This window comes from Phyllobates terribilis, unplaced genomic scaffold (assembly GCF_046119375.1).
Source record: "Phyllobates terribilis strain yellow unplaced genomic scaffold, ASM4611937v1 Scaffold_5__5_contigs__length_657084704, whole genome shotgun sequence".
Lineage (NCBI taxonomy): Eukaryota > Metazoa > Chordata > Amphibia > Anura > Dendrobatidae > Phyllobates > Phyllobates terribilis.
Window position 1 is genome coordinate 362,877,520 of NW_027362765.1, and position 21,746 is coordinate 362,899,265.

General features: G+C 46.9%; 1 protein-coding gene across 1 annotated transcript; it reads right to left on the reverse strand.

Annotated features, from left to right (window-relative positions):
• Positions 1-12,418: 12,418 nt before the first annotated feature.
• ADRA2A (adrenoceptor alpha 2A) lies at positions 12,419-16,365 on the reverse strand. Its single transcript, XM_073684733.1, has one exon. The coding sequence runs from the start codon at positions 13,955-13,957 to the stop codon at positions 12,656-12,658; it is 1,302 nt and encodes a 433-aa protein (XP_073540834.1). The 5' UTR covers positions 13,958-16,365; the 3' UTR covers positions 12,419-12,655.
• Between the last annotated feature and the right edge of the window lie 5,381 nt (positions 16,366-21,746).

Here is a 21,746-nt window from a genome sequence, read left to right on the forward strand (position 1 = left end):
GTGATGCATGTCCTCCAAGGTCTAAAGTTGTGGAGCTCCTGCTGAGGATGGGCTTCAAGGCGATTGACATCTACGCCTTGATACATCCCTATTCCACGCCTGAGTTTGATATCAGCTTTGTTCGGCCGGAGGGGCTTGAGCTCTTCTGGGCGAATTATGAGCTGGCAAAAAATGAGCCCGGCTGGCGAGACTTTGCCGTTCAGGCAGTGTCTCGCCAAAACCAGATCAAGAAAGTGACCGTGATGACTCGTAACGAGTCGCTTTCTTGCTATGACATCATGACGTGGCTTGGTCAGTATGGAGAGGTGGTGGAGATGCCAAAGAAAAACCGCAACGAGTTTGGTATCTGGTCAGGGGCCTGGACGTTTATGGTAAAACTTAAGCGTTCAGGTGGTACGGTTGCCCACATTCCATCGTCTGCCTTCCTGGGTAGGGATCGTATCCTGGTCTTCTACCAGGGGCAACCGAAGCTCTGTCACAGGTGCGGCGACCCCACACACTTCAGTGCAAACTGCACCGTGCAGAAATGTGCGTTGTGTGGGGGTGTCGGCCATCTTGCCGCCTCTTGTGTGGAGATTAGGTGCCACCTGTGTGGTGAGTTAGGTCACCCATTCAGCCGTTGTCCTCGCTCCTTCGCTAATGCAGTCGAGACCCCGGTGGGAGTAAGCCGTGAGGCCGATTCTGCTGGGGAGGGGACTAGCAGGGGTGGGGGAGCCGAGGGGCCAGGGAAGAAAAGCAATAAAAAGACGCCTGCCCAGCTGAGGCGTCTAGACAAGCGCAGACAGGAGAGGGAGCGGGGCGAGCCCCAGACTACCGGCGCAGCCCCTGTCCTGGATGCCAGTCTTGCTGCTGAGGCCCCGAGGGATGATGAGTTGGATGAGGAGGTCAGGAGGATCCACAGGGAGGAAACCGCCTCTGCCTCAGAATCCTCCCATTATGAAAGTATGGATGAGGATAATAAGCGGTGGCTAGAGAACAAGCGTAAGCTCGGCACCAAAAAGAAGAAAAAGAAGGGAGATAAAACATCTTCTCCCGCTCTGACCAAGGTACCTAAGGAAGGTAAAACTGACTCCCCTCTGGTTGGTCTTTCTAACCGGTTCCAAGCCCTTGATAACATCTCTTCCTCTGAGGAGGAGGCCGAGGGTGAGGTTCCGGCTTCAGCGGAGCTTACAGGGGGCGCCGAGTCTCCTTCTCCTGGGGATGCAAGGTCCTTGGGGGGAGGGACTGGCCCAGAGTCCGGAGACGAGGACGAGAAAAGAAGGAAAAATGTGGGAATGGACACCTCTGTGTCATTAAAGAGGGGGAAGGATTCCTCCTCTGAGGCAGAGGGTAAGGGGAGTGGGAAGAAGAAAGCCATCTAACTCAATCACCAATGATGGCGGTACCCACTCCGTTGACGCTGGCTTCCATTAATGTCGCCAGCATTAAGTCAAATATGGCTAGATTTGCGGCCTTTGATTTTCTCAGCCGGGTTGAAGCTGACATTTTCTTTTTGCAAGAGACCAGGCTGCCAAATATGGCAGAGGTGTTTATAGCTAAGAGGGAGTGGAGACTCGGGCCCTCCTATTGGTCTCTTGCGGCCGAGCCGTATAGCGGAGTGGCGGTCCTTTTTACCGCACCAGTAGAATGCCGACGGGTTATTGAGTTAGAAATGGGGAGGTGCCTGATATTAGATGTCCTCATGAAGGGACAGGAGCTTCGGCTCATTAACATTTATGGTCCCCAATCTAAGTGGGACCGGAAGTGTCTCTTTACGAGGATCAAGCCCTACCTTTTTACGAGTCGGCAGGTCGTCTTTGGAGGGGACTTCAACACTGTCACGAGGCCCCGGGATAGAGGAGGTTCCAGAGACAAGCTGACTTATGATAGCGTCGCCCTTAATAGTATAGCTAGTGAGGCTCGCCTGGTGGATGTCCACATCCGGCACACCCCAGGCCACGAGGGGTTCACCTATCATAGAGGTAACTGTAGGTCCAGGATAGACAGGTTTTATTTAAAGGAGGAAGCCGTCTCTTCAGCAGTATCTGTTGTTGAGGTGTTCTCCGATCACTGTATGATTTTGTTTTCCCTGAATGTTACAGAGACCCCCCGGATGGGAAGAGGCTTTTGGAGGCTCAATTCGTCTCTCTTGGAAGAAGCGGAGATAAGACAGTCCTTTGAGGATTTTCTTCAGAGCCAGGTACCCTTACTGGATCTTTGTAGTAGTAAGTCAGAGTGGTGGGAGATGTTCAAGAAAAGGGTGGCGAGATTCTTCCGCCAGCTCTCGAGCCTCAGGAGCCTGGACAGGTATCGCCTGTATCAGGGCCTGAGGAGGAAACTCGAGCATCTTGTCTCAACTGGAGGTAGCCGCGAGGAGATCTCCAGAGTGAAATCTTTGCTAATGAGGTGTCAGTATGATAGACACGCATCTTTGGTTTTTGAGAGGGATTACGGGAAGTACCGCTCGCCCGACCCTTACAGAAACTGCAAGATGTCAGTGAATAGTAAAGTTGTTACAGGACTGGTTGACACTGCGGGGTCCCTGAAAAGATCCAGATCGGGGTTCCTGGAGGTCGTCAGATCCTTCTGCTCGCACCTCTTGGGGAAGAGGGATCTGGATTGGGATGAGATGTCGGCTTTTCTGGCTGAAGCCGTCCCCGAACCAGGGGTAGACCCCTCTCTTGGCGTTTTGACAGAGATGATCAGGGAAGAGGAAGTTTAGTTGGCGATTGAAGGGCTTGCCCTGAAGAAATCTCCCGGTCCGGATGGCTTAACATCTGAATTCTATAAGACCTTTAAGGATGCCTTGTTTCCCCTCTTGACTGAGGTATTCAATGAGTATCTTTCCTCGGGCACTCTGCCAAAGTCAATGAGGAGGTCTGCCCTGATCATCTGGTCAAAGGGTAAGGACCCATCTTGCATTGAGAATTGGCGTCCCATAGCGCTTCTCAATGCAGACAGGAAGGTTTTGGCAAAGGTGCTGTATAATTGGCTGGTGAAATTTGCACCCCAGCTCCTTTCGGGGGCCCAGCATTGCTCTGTTCCGGGCCGCAGTACAATTAGTGCTGTACTCTGTGTCCGAGAGGCGGTGGAGCAGGGTAGGGCTGGCCACTGGAAGGGGTACATGCTGTCATTGGACCAGGCAAAAGCGTTTGATCGGGTTAATCATGAGTACCTCTGGTCTGTCCTTCTGAGGTATGGCCTGCCGGGGGGGTTCGTTGATTGGCTTAAGACCTTGTACGCTGGGGCAGAGAGTTTCCCGCTTGTGAACGGTTGGGTTGGCAGCTCTTTTGAGGTTGGGTGTGGTGTTCGCCAGGGTTGTCCCTTGAGCCCGCTACTGTACGCGTTTTCGATTGACCCACTTCTTAGGAGGGTGGAGCGTGGACCGTTAGCTGGGATCGGGATGGACCGGGCAGCACCGGAAGCCACTCTGAGAGTGGTGGCGTATGCCGATGACGTCACCATTTTTGTTTCCTCTGATGGGGAGGCAGAATGGCTGATGTCAGAGGTAAATCGCTACTCGGAGGCATCCGGGTCTAAGATCAACCGGGATAAGTGTGAGAGTCTCTGGCTGGGAGGAGGAGATCCTGGTTTTGATCTCCCGGACACCCTTCCAGAACCCAAAGTCTCTGCAAAAGTTCTTGGCATCGAATTTGGCCAGGGGGATTACCCCAAACAAAATTGGGACAGCAGGCTAGAGATCGCCACTCAGAAGGTGAACTAATGGAAGGGTCGGTCTTTGACCCAAAGGGAAAGGGTAAACCTGATCAAAACTTACCTGCTCCCTTTGCTGATCTATCTGGGCAGTGTGTGCATCTTGCCAGAGCCTCTCTGGACTCGGGTCTACAGTTTGTTCTTTCAACTGTTATGGGGGAATAGACTGAACCTGGTCAAGAGGGAGGTTACTTACCGTACGAGGAGACTAGGAGGGTTGGGTATGGTCAACCCTGTGGTATTCCTTGTGAATACCTTCATTAAGATCAATATTGCAAACCTCTGGAAAGAGAGGGCTCCTCCGTGGGTATTCTCCTGTAAGGGATGGTTTCAGCCTTTCTTCCAGGAATGGGAGACAGGAGGGCAAGTGAAGGATCTCCGCACACCGCATGGACATCTCCCGGCTTACGCTACCGTGGTTCTGAAGGTAATTCGCCGGTGGGGTCTGGGAATGTGGGAGGTCAGGACTCTGCCAAGGAAGCTCCTTGACAAAAGGGTTCTGTTGACCCATTTTCAGAGGCCTCTGGCGCTCAGGGATTGCCCAAGTCAGGATCTTAGGGTGGGTCTGCATCTTTTGAATTCTATCAGGATCCCCTCGAAGGTTTGGGACTTGGCTTGGCGCTGCTTCCATGGGAAACTGTGTGTGAGGGACAATCTGAAGTGTAGGAGCTCTGAGGACAGGAACTGTCCTCGGGAGCATTGTGGTACCATGCTTGAAAGCATGGACCACTTCCTGCTTTGTTGTCCCTTTAACACAGAGGTGTACAACAGGGTGGGCGCCTCCATTGGCTGGCCCCGGCTGGCCGGTCTCTCTTATGCGGAATGGGCCTATGGAGCATTCGGGGACCTGGGTGGTCGGGACCGCTGCACCTTATTTCTAGTTAGCGCAGTGGTTAGGTATCACACGTGGAACGCACGGTGCTTAGTATCGACGCAGCGGAAAATCCTCCCAGTGGACGATGTGTTTAGGACCATACTCGGTGACCTGGTGAAGGTGCGTTCTCTGGAGTATGAGAGACTGGGTACACGGAGGGCCGCTCTCCTCTGGAGGGGCTTTTCTGTTAGTGTGCCCTAGTCTGGTCGTCTCCTCTCCTGGTGGTGGGCTGCTGCTGACACCATAGATTTTTGTTTTATTGATCAGTAGACAGTGATGTAGGGCTGCAGGCGCCGAACTTGGGCTTTGTCAGTTGTGGTTATTGTATTGTTTGTTTCTGTATATATTGTATATATGGGTTTGGGTGTAGGTGTTAGGTTGGGTGGAGGGAAAAGGGGGGAGGTGGGTTCATCTTGTGGGACACTGGTTATTTGGGTGAAAAACTGGCACTGCCTGATCTGGCCTATGGACGTTGGACATGGACTGAGGCATGAGACGCAGGACCAGCTCTCAGGTCAGTGCCGGGGAGGGACTGGTGGGCTCGAGTGTGGGGGGTTTTGTTTTGTCTTGTATATATTTGTATAGTTAGCATTTATTTTATTTATTTAAAAAAAAAAAAAAAGAATGTATATATTAGTTTGTATATAATTTGTCGGTAATTGTTTATTATATCGTTATTTTTTTGTTTGGTAACCGGACCAGATGTCATGGTGTAGGTAATTATTATTGTGTATATATGTATAATATGTGTGTGAGGAGAGAGGGAGCGGCTGGACCAGTTCATTACACTGTTTATTTTCTGGTTATTAATTTTGTTATGTTTTTCATTTTTATAATAAAAGATCTACAGGATGTAACTCAGGATCAGTAATGTAATGTATGTACACAGTGACTGCACCAGCAGAATAGTGAGTGCAGCTCTGGAGTATAATACAGGATGTAACTCAGGATCAGTAATGTAATGTGTGTACACAGTGACTGCACCAGCAGAATAGTGAGTGCAGCTCTGGAGTATAATACAGGATGTAACTCAGGATCAGTAATGTAATGTATGTACACAGTGACTGCACCAGCAGAATAGTGAGTGCAGCTCTGGAGTATAATACAGGATGTAACTCAGGATCAGTAATGTAATGTATGTACACAGTGACTGCACCAGCAGAATAGTGAGTGCAGCTCTGGAGTATAATACAGGATGTAACTCAGGATCAGTAATGTAATGTATGTACACAGTGACTGCACCAGCAGAATAGTGAGTGCAGCTCTGGAGTATAGCGCAGAATTAAAGTTTTCATTGCTCAGGTTAGAGCTGTACTATTTTGCTTCCTGCAAATGAATCTTTGAGAAGTGTATCCAGTGTGTCCAGAGCCGTGTGATCCGGTTGATGGTGATATCCATGTTCAGTCCATATTCTGCATGTCGTACAGTGGGAGGTGATGGGACACATTCAGCCAGATCCAATTATCAGTAACATTTTAATTGCCGCTGGTTTGTTCTGTGTGAAGCGCTCGTGATGTCTGATGGGTGATGTGAGTTCATTTGGAAAAAAAAAAAAAATATGTAAAGTAGGAGAACGTTGGTGAAAGAACGTGGAGTCATATGTACAAGCCGCGGCCGCTGAGCCAGTCACTCGTGACTCCGCGTGGAGCGAAGATATATTTGTAGCCTCATTAACCTCAATACAAAACACCAAAACTTGGTGACGGCAAATCTAATGAAATATCTGGATTCCGCTGCCGGGAGAGATGGGATGAAGCGTTCACCAGGCTTCTGCTTCTGTGGCTCCGGTTCCTCTTTTCGACGGCGACTACCAGACTTTTATAATTATGTAAATCATCCCTGAAGTCGCAGCTTCACCCCTTTTTTATTACCATCATCAGGAATTTAATTACCGATTATGTCCAGTTTGACAACCATTTATTTTAAATGTTCTAATCCATCTGTTTATATTCTCCCCGCAGTCTGATTCTGCACTTGTGCCGCTATATCATACATTTAGTAAGTAACCATCAGAAAGGAACAAACAGAAGAGAGGGCGACTGCGGAAGCTTTGTTTGTAGTCTGTTACCATGGTTACACTTGGGTCTGTATGGGAGCTGTAGTCACAAAACGGTAGATTTTTCATCAAGATTTTTCACAAAGTTGCTTTTTTTTTTAATTTTATTTTAGATGCATTAATTGTTGCAAAAGTGACCATAGCCTTTAAAACTAAAACCTCAATGTAGGTAGAGCAATAGCTTATATCACTTTATTGCTTACTGTTATCAGCCATTTCAGACTGGAAGAACTTTTACTACAGTATTCTTCAATGGGATCGGGCAGAGTGACAGGAAGAGAGAAACCTGCCCGCCCCGTGAGCAGATACAGCCGTGCGTGAGTGACAGCCACCGCTGCTCTTAAAGGGCTCCTGTACTTTTATAAAAGATATAATTATATATATATTTTATTTAAAGAGACATGAATAAAAAGTTACAATATGGGGACCAACGTAAAAAATGGCGCAAGTGTAAATTAGACAAGGCCTGCGACTTTGTGTGAATTGGGTCAAAGAAACCGTATAAAGAGTTTACCCAATAGCTATATGAACGATGAGGGTCAGGAATGGGGTCGCACTGGCCCCCTAGAGGAATGGGGGGTGCTCCGGTCAGCCAAGACTTAACATAACAATGGGTCCAATCCACAATAAGGCCCCTGAGAGCCAGCACTTAGAGGGTCATCTCCTGTTCTGTATAGGGTGGGCTTTCACAATCTGCTCTGTGGGGCTTAATGAAGACCAGTCTGGAGACCCACATGTAGAAAATTCAAGATTTTGCCACATAGAACTGTATAATCCACAGTGATTGGTACATGGAGCCCAAGAAAGGCAGAAACCGTCCGACCTCCTGGGTTCTGACAAACTGAGACTGGGCCCCTTCTGTCTTCGGGCCCCACAGCTGCCCCATGGGCTGTCACTAGGGCCAGTCCATCCTGGGTGAAGTTCACATGTCCAGTAATTATCTCTTAGAACGGATCCAGCAGTAATCTGTTAACAAAAAAAGTTCTGCAGACGCAACTTTTTGGTCTGATTAAAAAAATGGATTTCAACTGGATCCTTTTTTTTTTTTTTTTTTTTTTTTTTTTTAAGTCTATGGAGAACGGATCCATTAATCAGCGATCGGCTTTTCTTTCATTTGAAAATGATCCGATTTTTGTTTACTGGATCCATTTCAAATGGAAGAAAATGGATGTCTAATTAATGGATCTGTTTTCCATAGACTTCAATGTTAAAATAACGGATCCAGCTGAAATCAGTATTTTATAAAACGTACAAGAAAGTTGTCTGCACAACTTTTTTTTGCCAATGGATTGCAGCTGGATCTGTTCTGATGGATGATTACTGAACGTGTGAACATCGCCTAAGAAGGACTTACCCTAGTCACATCACAGATTGTAGTTTCCAGTCCTACAGTCACCTCCCCCAGTAATGGCTGATAACAGGGAGCAATAGATTGTAGTCTCCTGTCCTACAGTCACCTCCCCCAGTAATGGCTGATAACAGGGAGCAATAGATTGTAGTCTCCTGTCCTACAGTCACCTCCCCCAGTAATGGCTGATAACAGAGGAACAGCAAATGAGTAGAAGGCAGATTTTAGGCTTTGCGCCCCTTTAATGAGGGATTTGAGGGCAGTTTATATGTCAGGTGCAGCTGATAATGAGCCGCACATGGACAACACCTTCATTATAATGGGGATAATTACAGACTTGGCAGCAAGAGCAGAAATTGTGCGGCCATAAAGGTCTGGGGTCACTTTTAGGCCCTTTAGTCTGCGCTTCGGAGTCACAGCGAGCACACTGTCCACCTCCACTCTGTCTGTAGCAATGATGGCGGCACATAAGGGTTCTCTGATTTTCATCTTAAAGAGGTTGTCCACTACTTTTACATTGATGGTCTATCCTTAGGATGGGTCATCAATGTCTGATCGGCTGGGTCCGACACCCAGCACCCCCACAGATCAGCTGTTACTGGTGGCGGTGGTCGCAAGTACTCGCTTGCAGAGCTGCTCCGCCTACTTGTTGTGGCTGCCACAGGGTACTGCACATCCGCCTCCTATCAATCTGAATCAGGATCATCAAAGTAAAAGTAGTGGACAACCTCTTTAACCATTATGTAATGAAAAGTGAAACTTTCTGCATCAACTCTCCACCATTTTCTAGATCTCTGCTTGCTGTCAGTGACACTGAAATACATTTTTATAGGCACGAATAGTGTTAAAATCATAAATTGAGCCATACCCAAATTCCAGCACATGCTACTCTGGAGGTCTACACTGACTCCCAAAGAAATGTCTGCTCTGTTCAGAAGTCAGAACCACTGCAGCCAATCACAGGCCATTCATTTTAAAGTAAAATGTATTTCAGGTGGGTAGAAGAGCATGTCATCAGATGTTTCTCTTCTAGATACCTGACTGCTGCAGCCAATCACAGGCTGCAGCGCTTCTGGGGATTTAGGAACGGAGGAGAAATTGCTTCTGGTGCCGATGCTTCCACGCCTAGAAAAATGTTTTTTTTTTCTTTCAGTGTTAGACAACCCCTTTAAGGGTTTGTTACATTGTATCCACTATGGACAATCATCTGTGAGCTAAACATCCTGCACTCCAGACTGATACATTGTAACAAACGACCAGAACAGAGATTTGTCTCCTTCATGAATTTCAATGTCAGAGTTGCTCTCTTTCACTGACAGCTAGCAGAGATATTGAATAATGTAAAGAATTAGTGACAAATGTTTATATTTTACTTATACAAAGATTACTCCTTATCAACCATTATAATGACCCTACGTCCCCCCCCCCCCAGAGGGCGCACAGCCCTAAAGTGGCGTCACGAGGCCTCGCCCGCTGCTGCATCGCCCTCTTCATCTCACAGTTAATGCAGAAATTGTTCTTTACCCTGAATATCCCGTGATTATCGTTAGACAAAATGATGAATTAATTCACTTACGGAGAGTGGAGGCCGCGATTATCCTGTCTCAGCGGATGATGATGATGATGACTATGGCTTCCTTCCTGCATTAGAAAATAAGGATTGTCCTGTGTAACAACAAAGCAAGAAAGTCTCTACCTAAGAGCTACCATGCGGCTGGGGGTGGGAAATACTCAAGGGGGTCTCCTCCTCTACCCCAGAATATGTCACACTAAGGGGTCCTGTAAGTAGAAGCCCCTGCACCCGGGAACTGGTCTAATCAGTCAGAAAGTGCCAATAAGAAGCTGATGGAGCCTCTAAATAGTGACCCAGTTACATATATTCATGTTCCCATGTTGTGATATCAGGCATCGAGGGACATATGTATAAAGAAATAAATATGCAATTAAGGAGTTTAGCCATGGAAAATAATTCACCAACACCCTGCATCAGAGACACTTTTAGACATAGCACCTAGTTGTCTGCCCAAAGCTAAGTCCACCTCTAAACACTATATTACTGCATTCATATAAAGAAGGAAACTACATAAAAAGCCACTTTCTGAATAAATTGCAATTAATCCTGTATTATACTCCAGAGCTGCACTCACTATTCTGCTGGTGCAGTCACTGTGTACATACATTACATTACTGATCCTGTACTAATCCTGAGTTACCTCCTGTATTATACCCCAGAGCTGCACTCACTATTCTGCTGGTGCAGTCACTGTGTACATACATTACATTACTGATCCTGAGTTACCTCCTGTATTATACTCCAGAGCTGCACTCACTATTCTGCTGGTGCAGTCACTGTGTACATACATTACTGATCCTGTACCGATCCTGAGTTACATCCTGTATTATACTCCAGAGCTGCACTCACTATTCTGCTGGTGCAGTCACTGTGTACATACATTACATTACTGATCGTGAGTTATATCCTGTTTTATACTCCAGAGCTGCACTCACTATTCTGCTGCTGCAGTCACTGTGTACATACATTACATTACTGATCCTGAGTTACATCCTGTATTATACTCCAGAGCTGCACTCACTATTCTGCTGGTGCAGTCACTGTGTACATACATTACATTACATTACTGATCCTGAGTTACATCCTGTATTATACTCCAGAGCTGCACTCACTATTCTGCTGGTGGAGTCACTGTGTACATACATTACATTACTGATCCTGAGTTACCTCCTGTATTATACTCCAGAGCTGCACTCACTATTCTGCTGGTGGAGTCACTGTGTATTTTACACTATTTAAAGGATCAGTACAGGATCAGTAATGTAATGTATGTACACAGTGACTGCACCAGCAGAATAGTGAGTGCAGCTCTGGAGTATAATACAGGAGGTAACTCAGGATCAGTACAGGATCAGTAATGTAATGTCTGTACACAGTGACTGCACCAGCAGAATAGTGAGTGCAGCTCTGGAGTATAATACACGCGGTAACTTAGGACAAGTACAGGATGTCATGTCAAGTATTCATAATATGACTTAATGGCCTCTGTGAAGGTGTATAATTAATGAAAAACATTTTGTTAAAGATGAAATATATAGGATGAATCTCTGAAATAGGATTAGACTGTAGCCCCAAAATCTGTGGCACAGTCCTCTATGGCAGAGGGGCTTTCTCCTCCAGAACAAGGACCCAGGGGCAGCTACAATTCTCACACTCATTACAGCAGTCATCCCCAAGGTCAGGTTTCCTACAGGGGGGATGCAGAGTGGAGACCACTGTGCAGTTTACATTTATGCCAATGGATGACCAGTCTCGCTGTTCCTTTTTCTCATCACCTTTATTGCCCTGTGCAATATGCTCTTGATAGACAATACTAACACCTTCTGGCTTCATGTAGTTTTACAGTAACAATAAGACCTACCGTCTCCTTCCACAGTACCCTGTAGATTGAAGGTCCTCTCTCCCCATCAGTTTCTTTAATTTTATGTATGTAAACCCTTTTCAAATGTACAGCACTGTGTAATTAATGGAGCCTTAAAATTAAATTAGTATTATCAATCTGCTGTTTGTGACTTTTGTTTTTTTGTAAAACAACAAATATCTGCAAGTCATCCAGGATGCACCATGTTGGGAGTTGTAGTTTCACAACAGGTTGCACCTTCCTCCACCTTAGGTTTCCAGAAGATGCAGCCTCACATGCAGACTATGGAGATATTGACTGGACTACTAAAGATGTAGCAGCAGCATTTTACAACAATCCTCTCCAATAATGATTGAGTCACTAAACCTGAAAGTCACCAAAAATGCACATGAATACTATAATCAACCTCTGACAGAACAGAAGTGGCTGATAACAGGGAACAATAGATTGTAAACGGAACAGTCATTGGAGAAATGAATCATTTTAGTTTCAGAGTAATCAGTTGCATTAAGTGACTAGTGAGCTCATACACCCAGCAGCCCACCCCTACCCCCCCCCTGGTCCATGTCTAGAGGGTCTGTAGGTCCCTAAATAGCAGCATGCATGTTTTTGCAGATGTTCAGTGCAGATCCACAATGCAACATAGTAATGCTGGAAATAATGGTGCAGCTACAAAATAACAAGATGCGCAGCAGCAGCAGCAGAGGAGGGGGCTTCACTGTGTGTTTACCCAGCAGAAGAGGGGGTCCAGATGTCAGGTACGCCCCATTTTACACCCCAAACCACCTCTGTGCATAGCAACGTTAACCAGTTCAGTGCTGAAAACACTTCACACACAGTGGCTGCAGATTTGGTTGCAGAAGGGTTAACACCAGACCTTTAGCAAAATCAAGTAATGATAGAATGAGACTCTACAATGTAACAAGAGGAGTCAATATTGTAACAAAAGGGGCAACAAAACTGTGAACAATAAACAAGTGGCTGCTGAGGGTCCAATAATCACAGAGGGGTCGTTTTAGTAGTAAAAAATATATTTAAGCATTCATCATAATATCATCATCATCATCATCACTTACAGCGGCATGCCTTACAAAATGAAGACAGGCTGCTCCCACTCCAGTCCTTACTGTATGACACATGAGGTGGGCACAGGGGGCTTCATTGTGTCTATTAAGTAAAGTCCCCCACCCCCCAACAGGTATCCATACAAAATGCTGCAACGGTAGGAAAGGGTTAAGGGGGGGGGGGTCTCACACAATCCTTTTCCTATCCCCCTTGCACAGGATCTTCTTGAAGGATCTCCTGAAGTCATGGTTGAAGATGGTGTAGATGACAGGGTTCAGGGAACTGTTGCAATAACCAAACCAGAAGAAGAACTTGAAGAGAGTCTCCGGGACACTGCAGCTCTTGTTACAGATGGCAATGAGGCAGTAAGTGAAGAAAAAGGGGAACCAGCACACAACGAAGACCCCAATGACCACAGCCAGGACGAAGGTGAACCTCTTCTCCCTGTTCTGCCGCCCTCTCCACCTGGAGGCTTTGGCACTCCTCTCCTCCTCTCTCCTTGGAAGGCTGTCCCCGGGTTTGATCTGGCTCAGTTTGGTCTTGCCCTTGCCCCTTGCTGCCTTGTCTTGCTTCTTCTTGGAGGAATACTGGAGGTCTTCCCTATTCTCAGAAGATGATGAGTCCTCCATGTCCACTCCATTGGCCTCTGCTTCTCTGTGCTGCTCCTCTCCAGAGCCTCCAGCCTTCTCTCCATTCAGCTTGACTGGCAGCTCCTTGTCTGCACAACCATTCTGCTTCTTCTCAGGGTCCCCGTTGCTCCTTTTACTGGGGGGGTTCCTCGTCCTCTTCTTGGCGATCTGGTAGATCCTGATGTAGACTAGGACCATGATGACACAAGGGGCGAAGAAGGAGCCGATGCAGGAGGAGATGATGTACCATTTCTCCTCGTTGATCTTGCACTTGGGCTCCTCTATTTTGCCACTCTCCTTCTCAATGGTGATGAGTGGTGGGAATGAGATGACAGCTGAGATCACCCAGACGATGAAGATGATGCACTTGATCCTACGAGGGGTCCTCTTCAGGTTGTACTCAATGGCTTGTGTGATGGACCAGTAGCGATCCAGGCTGATGGCGCAGAGATGGACTATGGATGAGGTGCAGAAGAGAACATCTAATGCAAGGTAGATCTCACACCAGACCTTGCCAAAGTACCAGTACCCCATCACCTCGTTGGCCAAGGAAAATGGTATGACCAAGGTGGCCACAAGAATGTCAGCCGATGCCAGCGACACCAGGAACAAGTTCTGGGGGGCTTTGAGGGCCCTACTAGTGAAGACAGAGATGACAACCAGGACATTGCCAAACACGGTGAAGAGCATGAGTATGCCCACCAGGGAGATGAGGGCCAGTGTGACCTGCAGGGAGTAGGGGGGTCCAGACACGTCTGAGTTAGTTCCATTGTGCTCGGTGCTGTTGGAGCAGTCTCTCAGGCACTCCATGGCAGAGATGCCCCCCCTGTCGGCGACCGAGGTCTCAAAATTAATCATGAAATATCGAGGAGGTCTTCCCTGGGCGCAGCAGACTTGTGGGGGTGTAATACTGAGCCATGCCAGGGTGAGGACCCCACTCAGGGGCACCCTACAGCCTCCATGCCCTCCTGACACTCCTCACAGGTGTAATGTCCAGAGCAGTCATGCAAGACTTCCCCTGCTGCTCTCTGCCCTGCTGTTTGCTGAGTGATCCGTCCACACTCTTACCTGCCCGGACACCTGGCCTCTCTGCTGCTCCAGTCCTGCGCCGGCTCAGGGTGGAGGGGGCTGCAAGGGTTAAGCGCACAGTTTATAAGGACACAGGTCATTGCAGCCACAAACTTTCCAGACAGTAACTGGGATCCATAGTGTGGAAGAGTCTCAGGTGGGTGCTGCCAGGCTGCTATATGGTCAGTGCTCAGAGTCCTGTGGGTGCTGCCAGGCTGCTGTATGGTCAGAGCTCAGAGTCCTGTGGGTGCTGCCAGGCTTCTATATGGTCAGTGCTCAGGGTCCTGTGGGTGCTGCCAGGCTGCTATATGGTCAGTGCTCAGGGTCCTGTGGGTGCTGCCAGGCTGCTGTATGGTCAGAGCTCAGAGTCCTGTGGGTGCTGCCAGGCTGCTGTATGGTCAGTGCTCAGGGTCCTGTGGGTGCTGCCAGGCTGCTGTATGGTCAGAGCTCAGAGTCCTGTGGGTGCTGCCAGGCTGCTGTATGGTCAGTGCTCAGGGTCCTGTGGGTGCTGCCAGGCTTCTATATGGTCAGTGCTCAGGGTCCTGTGGGTGCTGCCAGGCTGCTATATGGTCAGTGCTCAGGGTCCTGTGGGTGCTGCCAGGCTGCTTTATGGTCGGAGCTCAGAGGAGTCCTGTGGGTGCTGCCAGGCTGCTGTATGGTCAGAGCTCAGAGTCCTGTGGGTGCTGCCAGGCTGCTGTATGGTCAGAGCTCAGGGTCCTGTGGGTGCTGCCAGGCTGCTGTATGGTCAGAGCTCAGAGTCCTGTGGGTGCTGCCAGGCTGCTGTATGGTCAGAGCTCAGAGTCCTGTGGGTGCTGCCAGGCTGCTGTATGGTCAGAGCTCAGGGTCCTGTGGGTGCTGCCAGGCTGCTGTATGGTCAGAGCTCAGAGTCCTGTGGGTGCTGCCAGGCTGCTGTATGGTCAGAGCTCAGAGTCCTGTGGGTGCTGCCAGGCTGCTGTATGGTCAGTGCTCAGGGTCCTGTGGGTGCTGCCAGGCTGCTGTATGGTCAGAGCTCAGGGTCCTGTGGGTGCTGCCAGGCTGCTGTATGGTCAGAGCTCAGGGTCCTGTGAGTGCTGCCAGGCATCTGTATGGTCAGAGCTCAGGGTCCTGTGGGTGCTGCCAGGCATCTGTATGGTCAGAGCTCAGGGTCCTGTGGGTGCTGCCAGGCATCTGTATGGTCAGAGCTCAGGGTCCTGTGGGTGATGGCAGGCTCTGGGTGAATCAGCGCTTTGTATGAGCTGGGTGCTGCCAGGTGCTGCTTGTAGGAAGGGCAGGTAATATCAGTAATATGGGCTGGGACAAGCTATAAAGATTCAGAGCTCAGGGGGAGCTGGGTGCTGCAGTTTCGGTGGGCTCTGCCAGGCTGTAGTAGGGTGATCGGGGCGCTTTCAGGCTTTATAAAAAGCAAAGCTCAGAGGCAGTTGGGTGTTTGGGTACAGATTCCGCATTTTCTGCCAAGCTACAAAAGTGCTTTGAGTTTTCTGGGTCTGGGTGCAGTTTTGTTGGTGCTGCCAGGTTCTGGGTGCAGTTTTGTTGGTGCTGCCAGGTTCTGGGTTCAGTTTTGTTGGTGCTGCCAGAGTCTGGGGGCAGTTTTGTTGGTGCTGCCAGGTTCTGGGTGCAGTTTTGTTGGTGCTGCCTGGTTCTGGGTGCAGTTTTCTTGGTGCTGCCTGGTTCTGGGTGCAGTTTTCTTGGTGCTGCCTGGTTCTGGGTGTAGTTTTCTTGGCGCTGCCAGGGTCTGGGGCAGTTTTCTGGGTGCAGCTTGCTGGGTGCTGTCAGGGTCTGGGTGCAGTTTCCTTGGTGCTGCCAGAGTCTGGGGGCAGTTTGCTGGGTGCTGCCAGGGTCTGGGGCAGTTTTCTGGGTGCAGCTTTCTGGGTGCTGTCAGGGTCTGGGTGCAGTTTACACTGGCTGTAGTCCCGTAGGTCAGTGCTCAGGTTGTGTGAGGGGTCTGCCCAGTAGAGGTGGCAGCAGGCTCAGGCTGTGCAGGGTGATGTGCTCTTGCAGATGGGTGCTGTGTCATCTGCTGCCTCTGCTTGTCTGATCGCAGGGAGAGGACAGATCTGCTTGTGTTGTACGAGCTCCCAGCACTGGACATTTATAGCTGCACAATCAGCGCTGAACCAGAGAACAGGCAACGTCAGCCCCCCCACGTGGGAATCTGCCATCTCTACACCCTACACACCCTCATCCTTCCAGCTTGAGCGCAGCACTCAGGAGTGCAGCTGGGGAGGGTGCAGCACCCAGAGCTCAGGCGGCTGCCTGCTGTGCCTAGGACAACACTCTGCACTGACCCCAGGCTGCTCCCCTGACCCAACAGACAGGGCTCAGCCATAAAGCAGCTCCAGCAGCTGTGCAAAGGCTTCATACCCAGCAACAGACTGCACTATACTGCAAACCAGGCTGGAATGGGCAAGCAAAGCAGGCAGCTATGGGCACCAGTGCACTGTGTGGTGCCTGCTCTATAGCTGGAAACCTGCACTGTATACCTAGAATATAGCCTGGATATAACACCTACAGTATACAGAGACTGTACAGCCACATACCTAGAATATAGCCTGGATATAACACCTACAGTATACAGAGACTGTAATGCCACATACCTAGAATATAGCCTGTATATAACACCTACAGTATACAGAGACTGTACAGCCAGATACCTAGAATATAGCCTGTATATAACACCTACATTATACAGAGACTGTACAGCCAGATACCTAGAATATAGCCTGGATATAACACCTACAGTATACAGAGACTGTACAGCCAGATACCTAGAATATAGCCTGTATATAACACCTACAGTATACAGAGACTGTACAGCCAGATACCTAGAATATAGCCTGTATATAACACCTACAGTATACAGAGACTGTACAGTCATATACCTAGAATATAGCCTGGATATAACACCTACAGTATACAGAGACTGTACAGCCAGATACCTAGAATATAGCCTGGATATAACACCTACAGTATACAGAGACTGTACAGCCACATGCCTAGAATATAGCCTGGATATAACACCTACAGTATACAGAGACTGTACAGCCAGATACCTAGAATATAGCCTGGATATAACACCTACAGTATACAGAGACTGTGCAGTCATATACCTAGAATATACCCTGGATATAACACCTACAGTATACAGAGACTGTGCAGCCACATACCTAGAATATAGCCTGGATATAACACCTACAGTATACAGAGACTGTGCAGCCACATACCTAGAATATAGCCTGGATATAACACCTACAGTATACAGAGACTGTACAGCCAGATACCTAGAATATAGCCTGGATATAACACCTACAGTATACAGAGACTGTACAGCCAGATACCTAGAATATACCCTGGATATAACACCTACAGTATACAGAGACTGTACAGCCACATACCTAGAATATACCCTGGATATAACACCTACAGTATACAGAGACTGTACAGCCAGATACCTAGAATATAGCCTGGATATAACACCTACAGTATACAGAGACTGTGCAGCCAGATACCTAGAATATAGCCTGGATATAACACCTACAGTATACAGAGACTGTACAGCCAGATACCTAGAATATAGCCTGGATATAACACCTACAGTATACAGAGACTGTACAGCCACATACCTAGAATATAGCCTGGATATAACACCTACAGTATACAGAGACTGTACAGCCAGATACCTAGAATATAGCCTGGATATAACACCTACAGTATACAGAGACTGTACAGCCAGATACCTAGAATATAGCCTGGATATAACACCTACAGTATACAGAGACTGTACAGCCACATACCTAGAATATAGCCTGTATATAACACCTACAGTATACAGAGACTGTACAGCCACATACCTAGAATATAGCCTGGATATAACACCTACAGTATACAGAGACTGTACAGCCAGATACCTAGAATATAGCCTGGATATAACACCTACAGTATACAGAGACTGTACAGCCACATACCTAGAATATACCCTGGATATAACACCTACAGTATACAGAGACTGTACAACCACATACCTAGAATATAGCCTGGATATAACACCTACAGTATACAGAGACTGTACAGCCAGATACCTAGAATATAGCCTGTATATAACACCTACAGTATACAGAGACTGTACAGCCACATGCCTAGAATATAGCCTGGATATAACACCTACAGTATACAGAGACTGTACAGCCACCTACCTAGAATATACCCTGGATATAACACCTACAGTATACAGAGACTGTGCAGCCACATACCTAGAATATAGCCTGGATATAACACCTACAGTATACAGAGACTGTACAGCCAGATACCTAGAATATACCCTGGATATAACACCTACAGTATACAGAGACTGTGCAGCCAGATACCTAGAATATAGCCTGGATATAACACCTACAGTATACAGAGACTGTACAGCCAGATACCTAGAATATACCCTGGATATAACACCTACAGTATACAGAGACTGTGCAGCCAGATACCTAGAATATACCCTGGATATAACACCTACAGTATACAGAGACTGTACAGCCAGATACCTAGAATATAGCCTGGATATAACACCTACAGTATACAGAGACTGTGCAGCCAGATACCTAGAATATACCCTGGATATAACACCTACAGTATACAGAGACTGTGCAGCCACATACCTAGAATATACCCTGGATATAACACCTACAGTATACAGAGACTGTACAGCCAGATACCTAGAATGTACCCTGGATATAACACCTACAGTATACAGAGACTGTACTGCCACATACCTAGAATATACCCTGGATATAACACCTACAGTATACAGAGACTGTACAGCCACATACCTAGAATATAACCAGGATATAACACCTACAGTATACAGAGACTGTACAGCCAGATACCTAGAATATAGCCTGGATATAACACCTACAGTATACAGAGACTGTACAGCCACATACCTAGAATATAGCCTGGATATAACACCTACAGTATACAGAGACTGTACAGCCAGATACCTAGAATATAGCCTGGATATAACACCTACAGTATACAGAGACTGTGCAGCCACATACCTAGAATATAGCCTGGATATAACACCTACAGTATACAGAGACTGTACAGCCACCTACCTAGAATATACCCTGGATATAACACGTACAGTATACAGAGACTGTACAGCCACATACCTAGAATATACCCTGGATATAACACCTACAGTATACAGAGACTGTACAGCCAGATACCTAGAATATACCCTGGATATAACACCTACAGTATACAGAGACTGTACAGCCAGATGCCTAGAATATACCCTGGATGTAACACCTACAGTATACAGAGACTGTGCAGCCAGATACCTAGAATATAGCCTGGATATAACACCTACAGTATACAGAGACTGTACAGCCAGATACCTAGAATATACCCTGGATATAACACCTACAGTATACAGAGACTGTGCAGCCAGATACCTAGAATATAGCCTGGATGTAACACCTACAGTATACAGAGATTGTGCAGCCAGATACCTAGAATATACCCTGGATATAACACCTACAGTATACAGAGACTGTACAGCCAGATGCCTAGAATATACCCTGGATGTAACACCTACAGTATACAGAGACTGTGCAGCCAGATACCTAGAATATAGCCTGGATATAACACCTACAGTATACAGAGACTGTACAGCCAGATACCTAGAATATACCCTGGATATAACACCTACAGTATACAGAGACTGTACAGCCAGATACCTAGAATATACCCTGGATATAACACCTACAGTATACAGAGACTGTACAGCCAGATACCTAGAATATAGCCTGGATATAACACCTACAGTATACAGAGACTGTACAGCCAGATACCTAGAATATACCCTGGATATAACACCTACAGTATACAGAGACAGTACAGCCACATACCTAGAATATAGCCTGGATATAACACCTACAGTATACAGAGACTGTACAGCCACATACCTAGAATATAGCCTGGATATAACACCTACAGTATACAGAGACTGTACAGCCAGATACCTAGAATATAGCCTGTATATAACACTTACAGTATACAGAGACTGTACAGCCACATACCTAGAATATAACCTGGATATAACACCTACAGTATACAGAGACTGTACAGCCACATACCTAGAATATAGCCTGGATATAACACCTAAAGTATACAGAGACTGTGCAGCCACATACCTAGAATATAACCTGGATATAACACCTACAGTATACAGAGACTGTACAGCCACATACCTAGAATATAGCCTGGATATAACACCTACAGTATACAGAGACTGTACAGCCACATACCTAGAATATAGCCTGGATATAACACCTACAGTATACAGAGACTGTACAGCCAGATACCTAGAATATACCCTGGATATAACACCTACAGTATACAGAGACTGTACAGCCACATACCTAGAATATACCCTGGATATAACACCTACAGTATACAGAGACTGTACAGCCAGATACCTAGAATATACCCTGGATATAACACCTACAGTATACAGAGACTGTACAGCCATATACCTAGAATATAGCCTGGATATAACACCTACAGTATACAGAGACTGTACAGCCAGATACCTAGAATATACCCTGGATATAACACCTACAGTATACAGAGACTGTACAGCCAGATACCTAGAATATACCCTGGATATAACACCTACAGTATACAGAGACTGTACAGCCACATACCTAGAATATAGCCTGGATATAACACCTACAGTATACAGAGACTGTGCAGCCAGATACCTAGAATATAGCCTGGATATAACACCTACAGTATACAGAGACTGTACAGCCAGATACCTAGAATATAACCAGGATATAACACCTACAGTATACAGAGACTGTACAGCCACATACCTAGAATATAGCCTGGATATAACACCTACAGTATACAGAGACTGTACAGCCAGATACCTAGAATATAGCCTGGATATAACACCTACAGTATACAGAGACTGTACAGCCACATACCTAGAATATAGCCTGGATATAACACCTACAGTATACAGAGACTGTACAGCCACATACCTAGAATATAGCCTGGATATAACACCTACAGTATACAGAGACTGTACAGCCACATACCTAGAATATAGCCTGTATATAACACCTACAGTATACAGAGACTGTGCAGCCACATACCTAGAATATACCCTGGATATAACACCTACAGTATACAGAGACTGTACAGCCAGATACCTAGAATATACCCTGGATATAACACCTACAGTATACAGAGACTGTACAGCCACATACCTAGAATATACCCTGGATATAACACCTACAGTATACAGAGACTGTACAGCCACATACCTAGAATATAGCCTGGATATAACACCTACAGTATACAGAGACTGTACAGCCACATACCTAGAATATAGCCTGGATATAACACCTACAGTATACAGAGACTGTACAGCCACATACCTAGAATATAGCCTGGATATAACACCTACAGTATACAGAGACTGTACAGCCACATACCTAGAATATAGCCTGGATATAACACCTACAGTATACAGAGACTGTACAGCCACATACCTAGAATATAGCCTGGATATAACACC

What these genes read in the sequence shown, in the direction of transcription:
- ADRA2A (XM_073684733.1), bottom strand. Translation starts at nt 13,957, where the DNA reads ATGATTAATTTTGAGACCTCGGTCGCCGACAGGGGGGGCATCTCTGCC.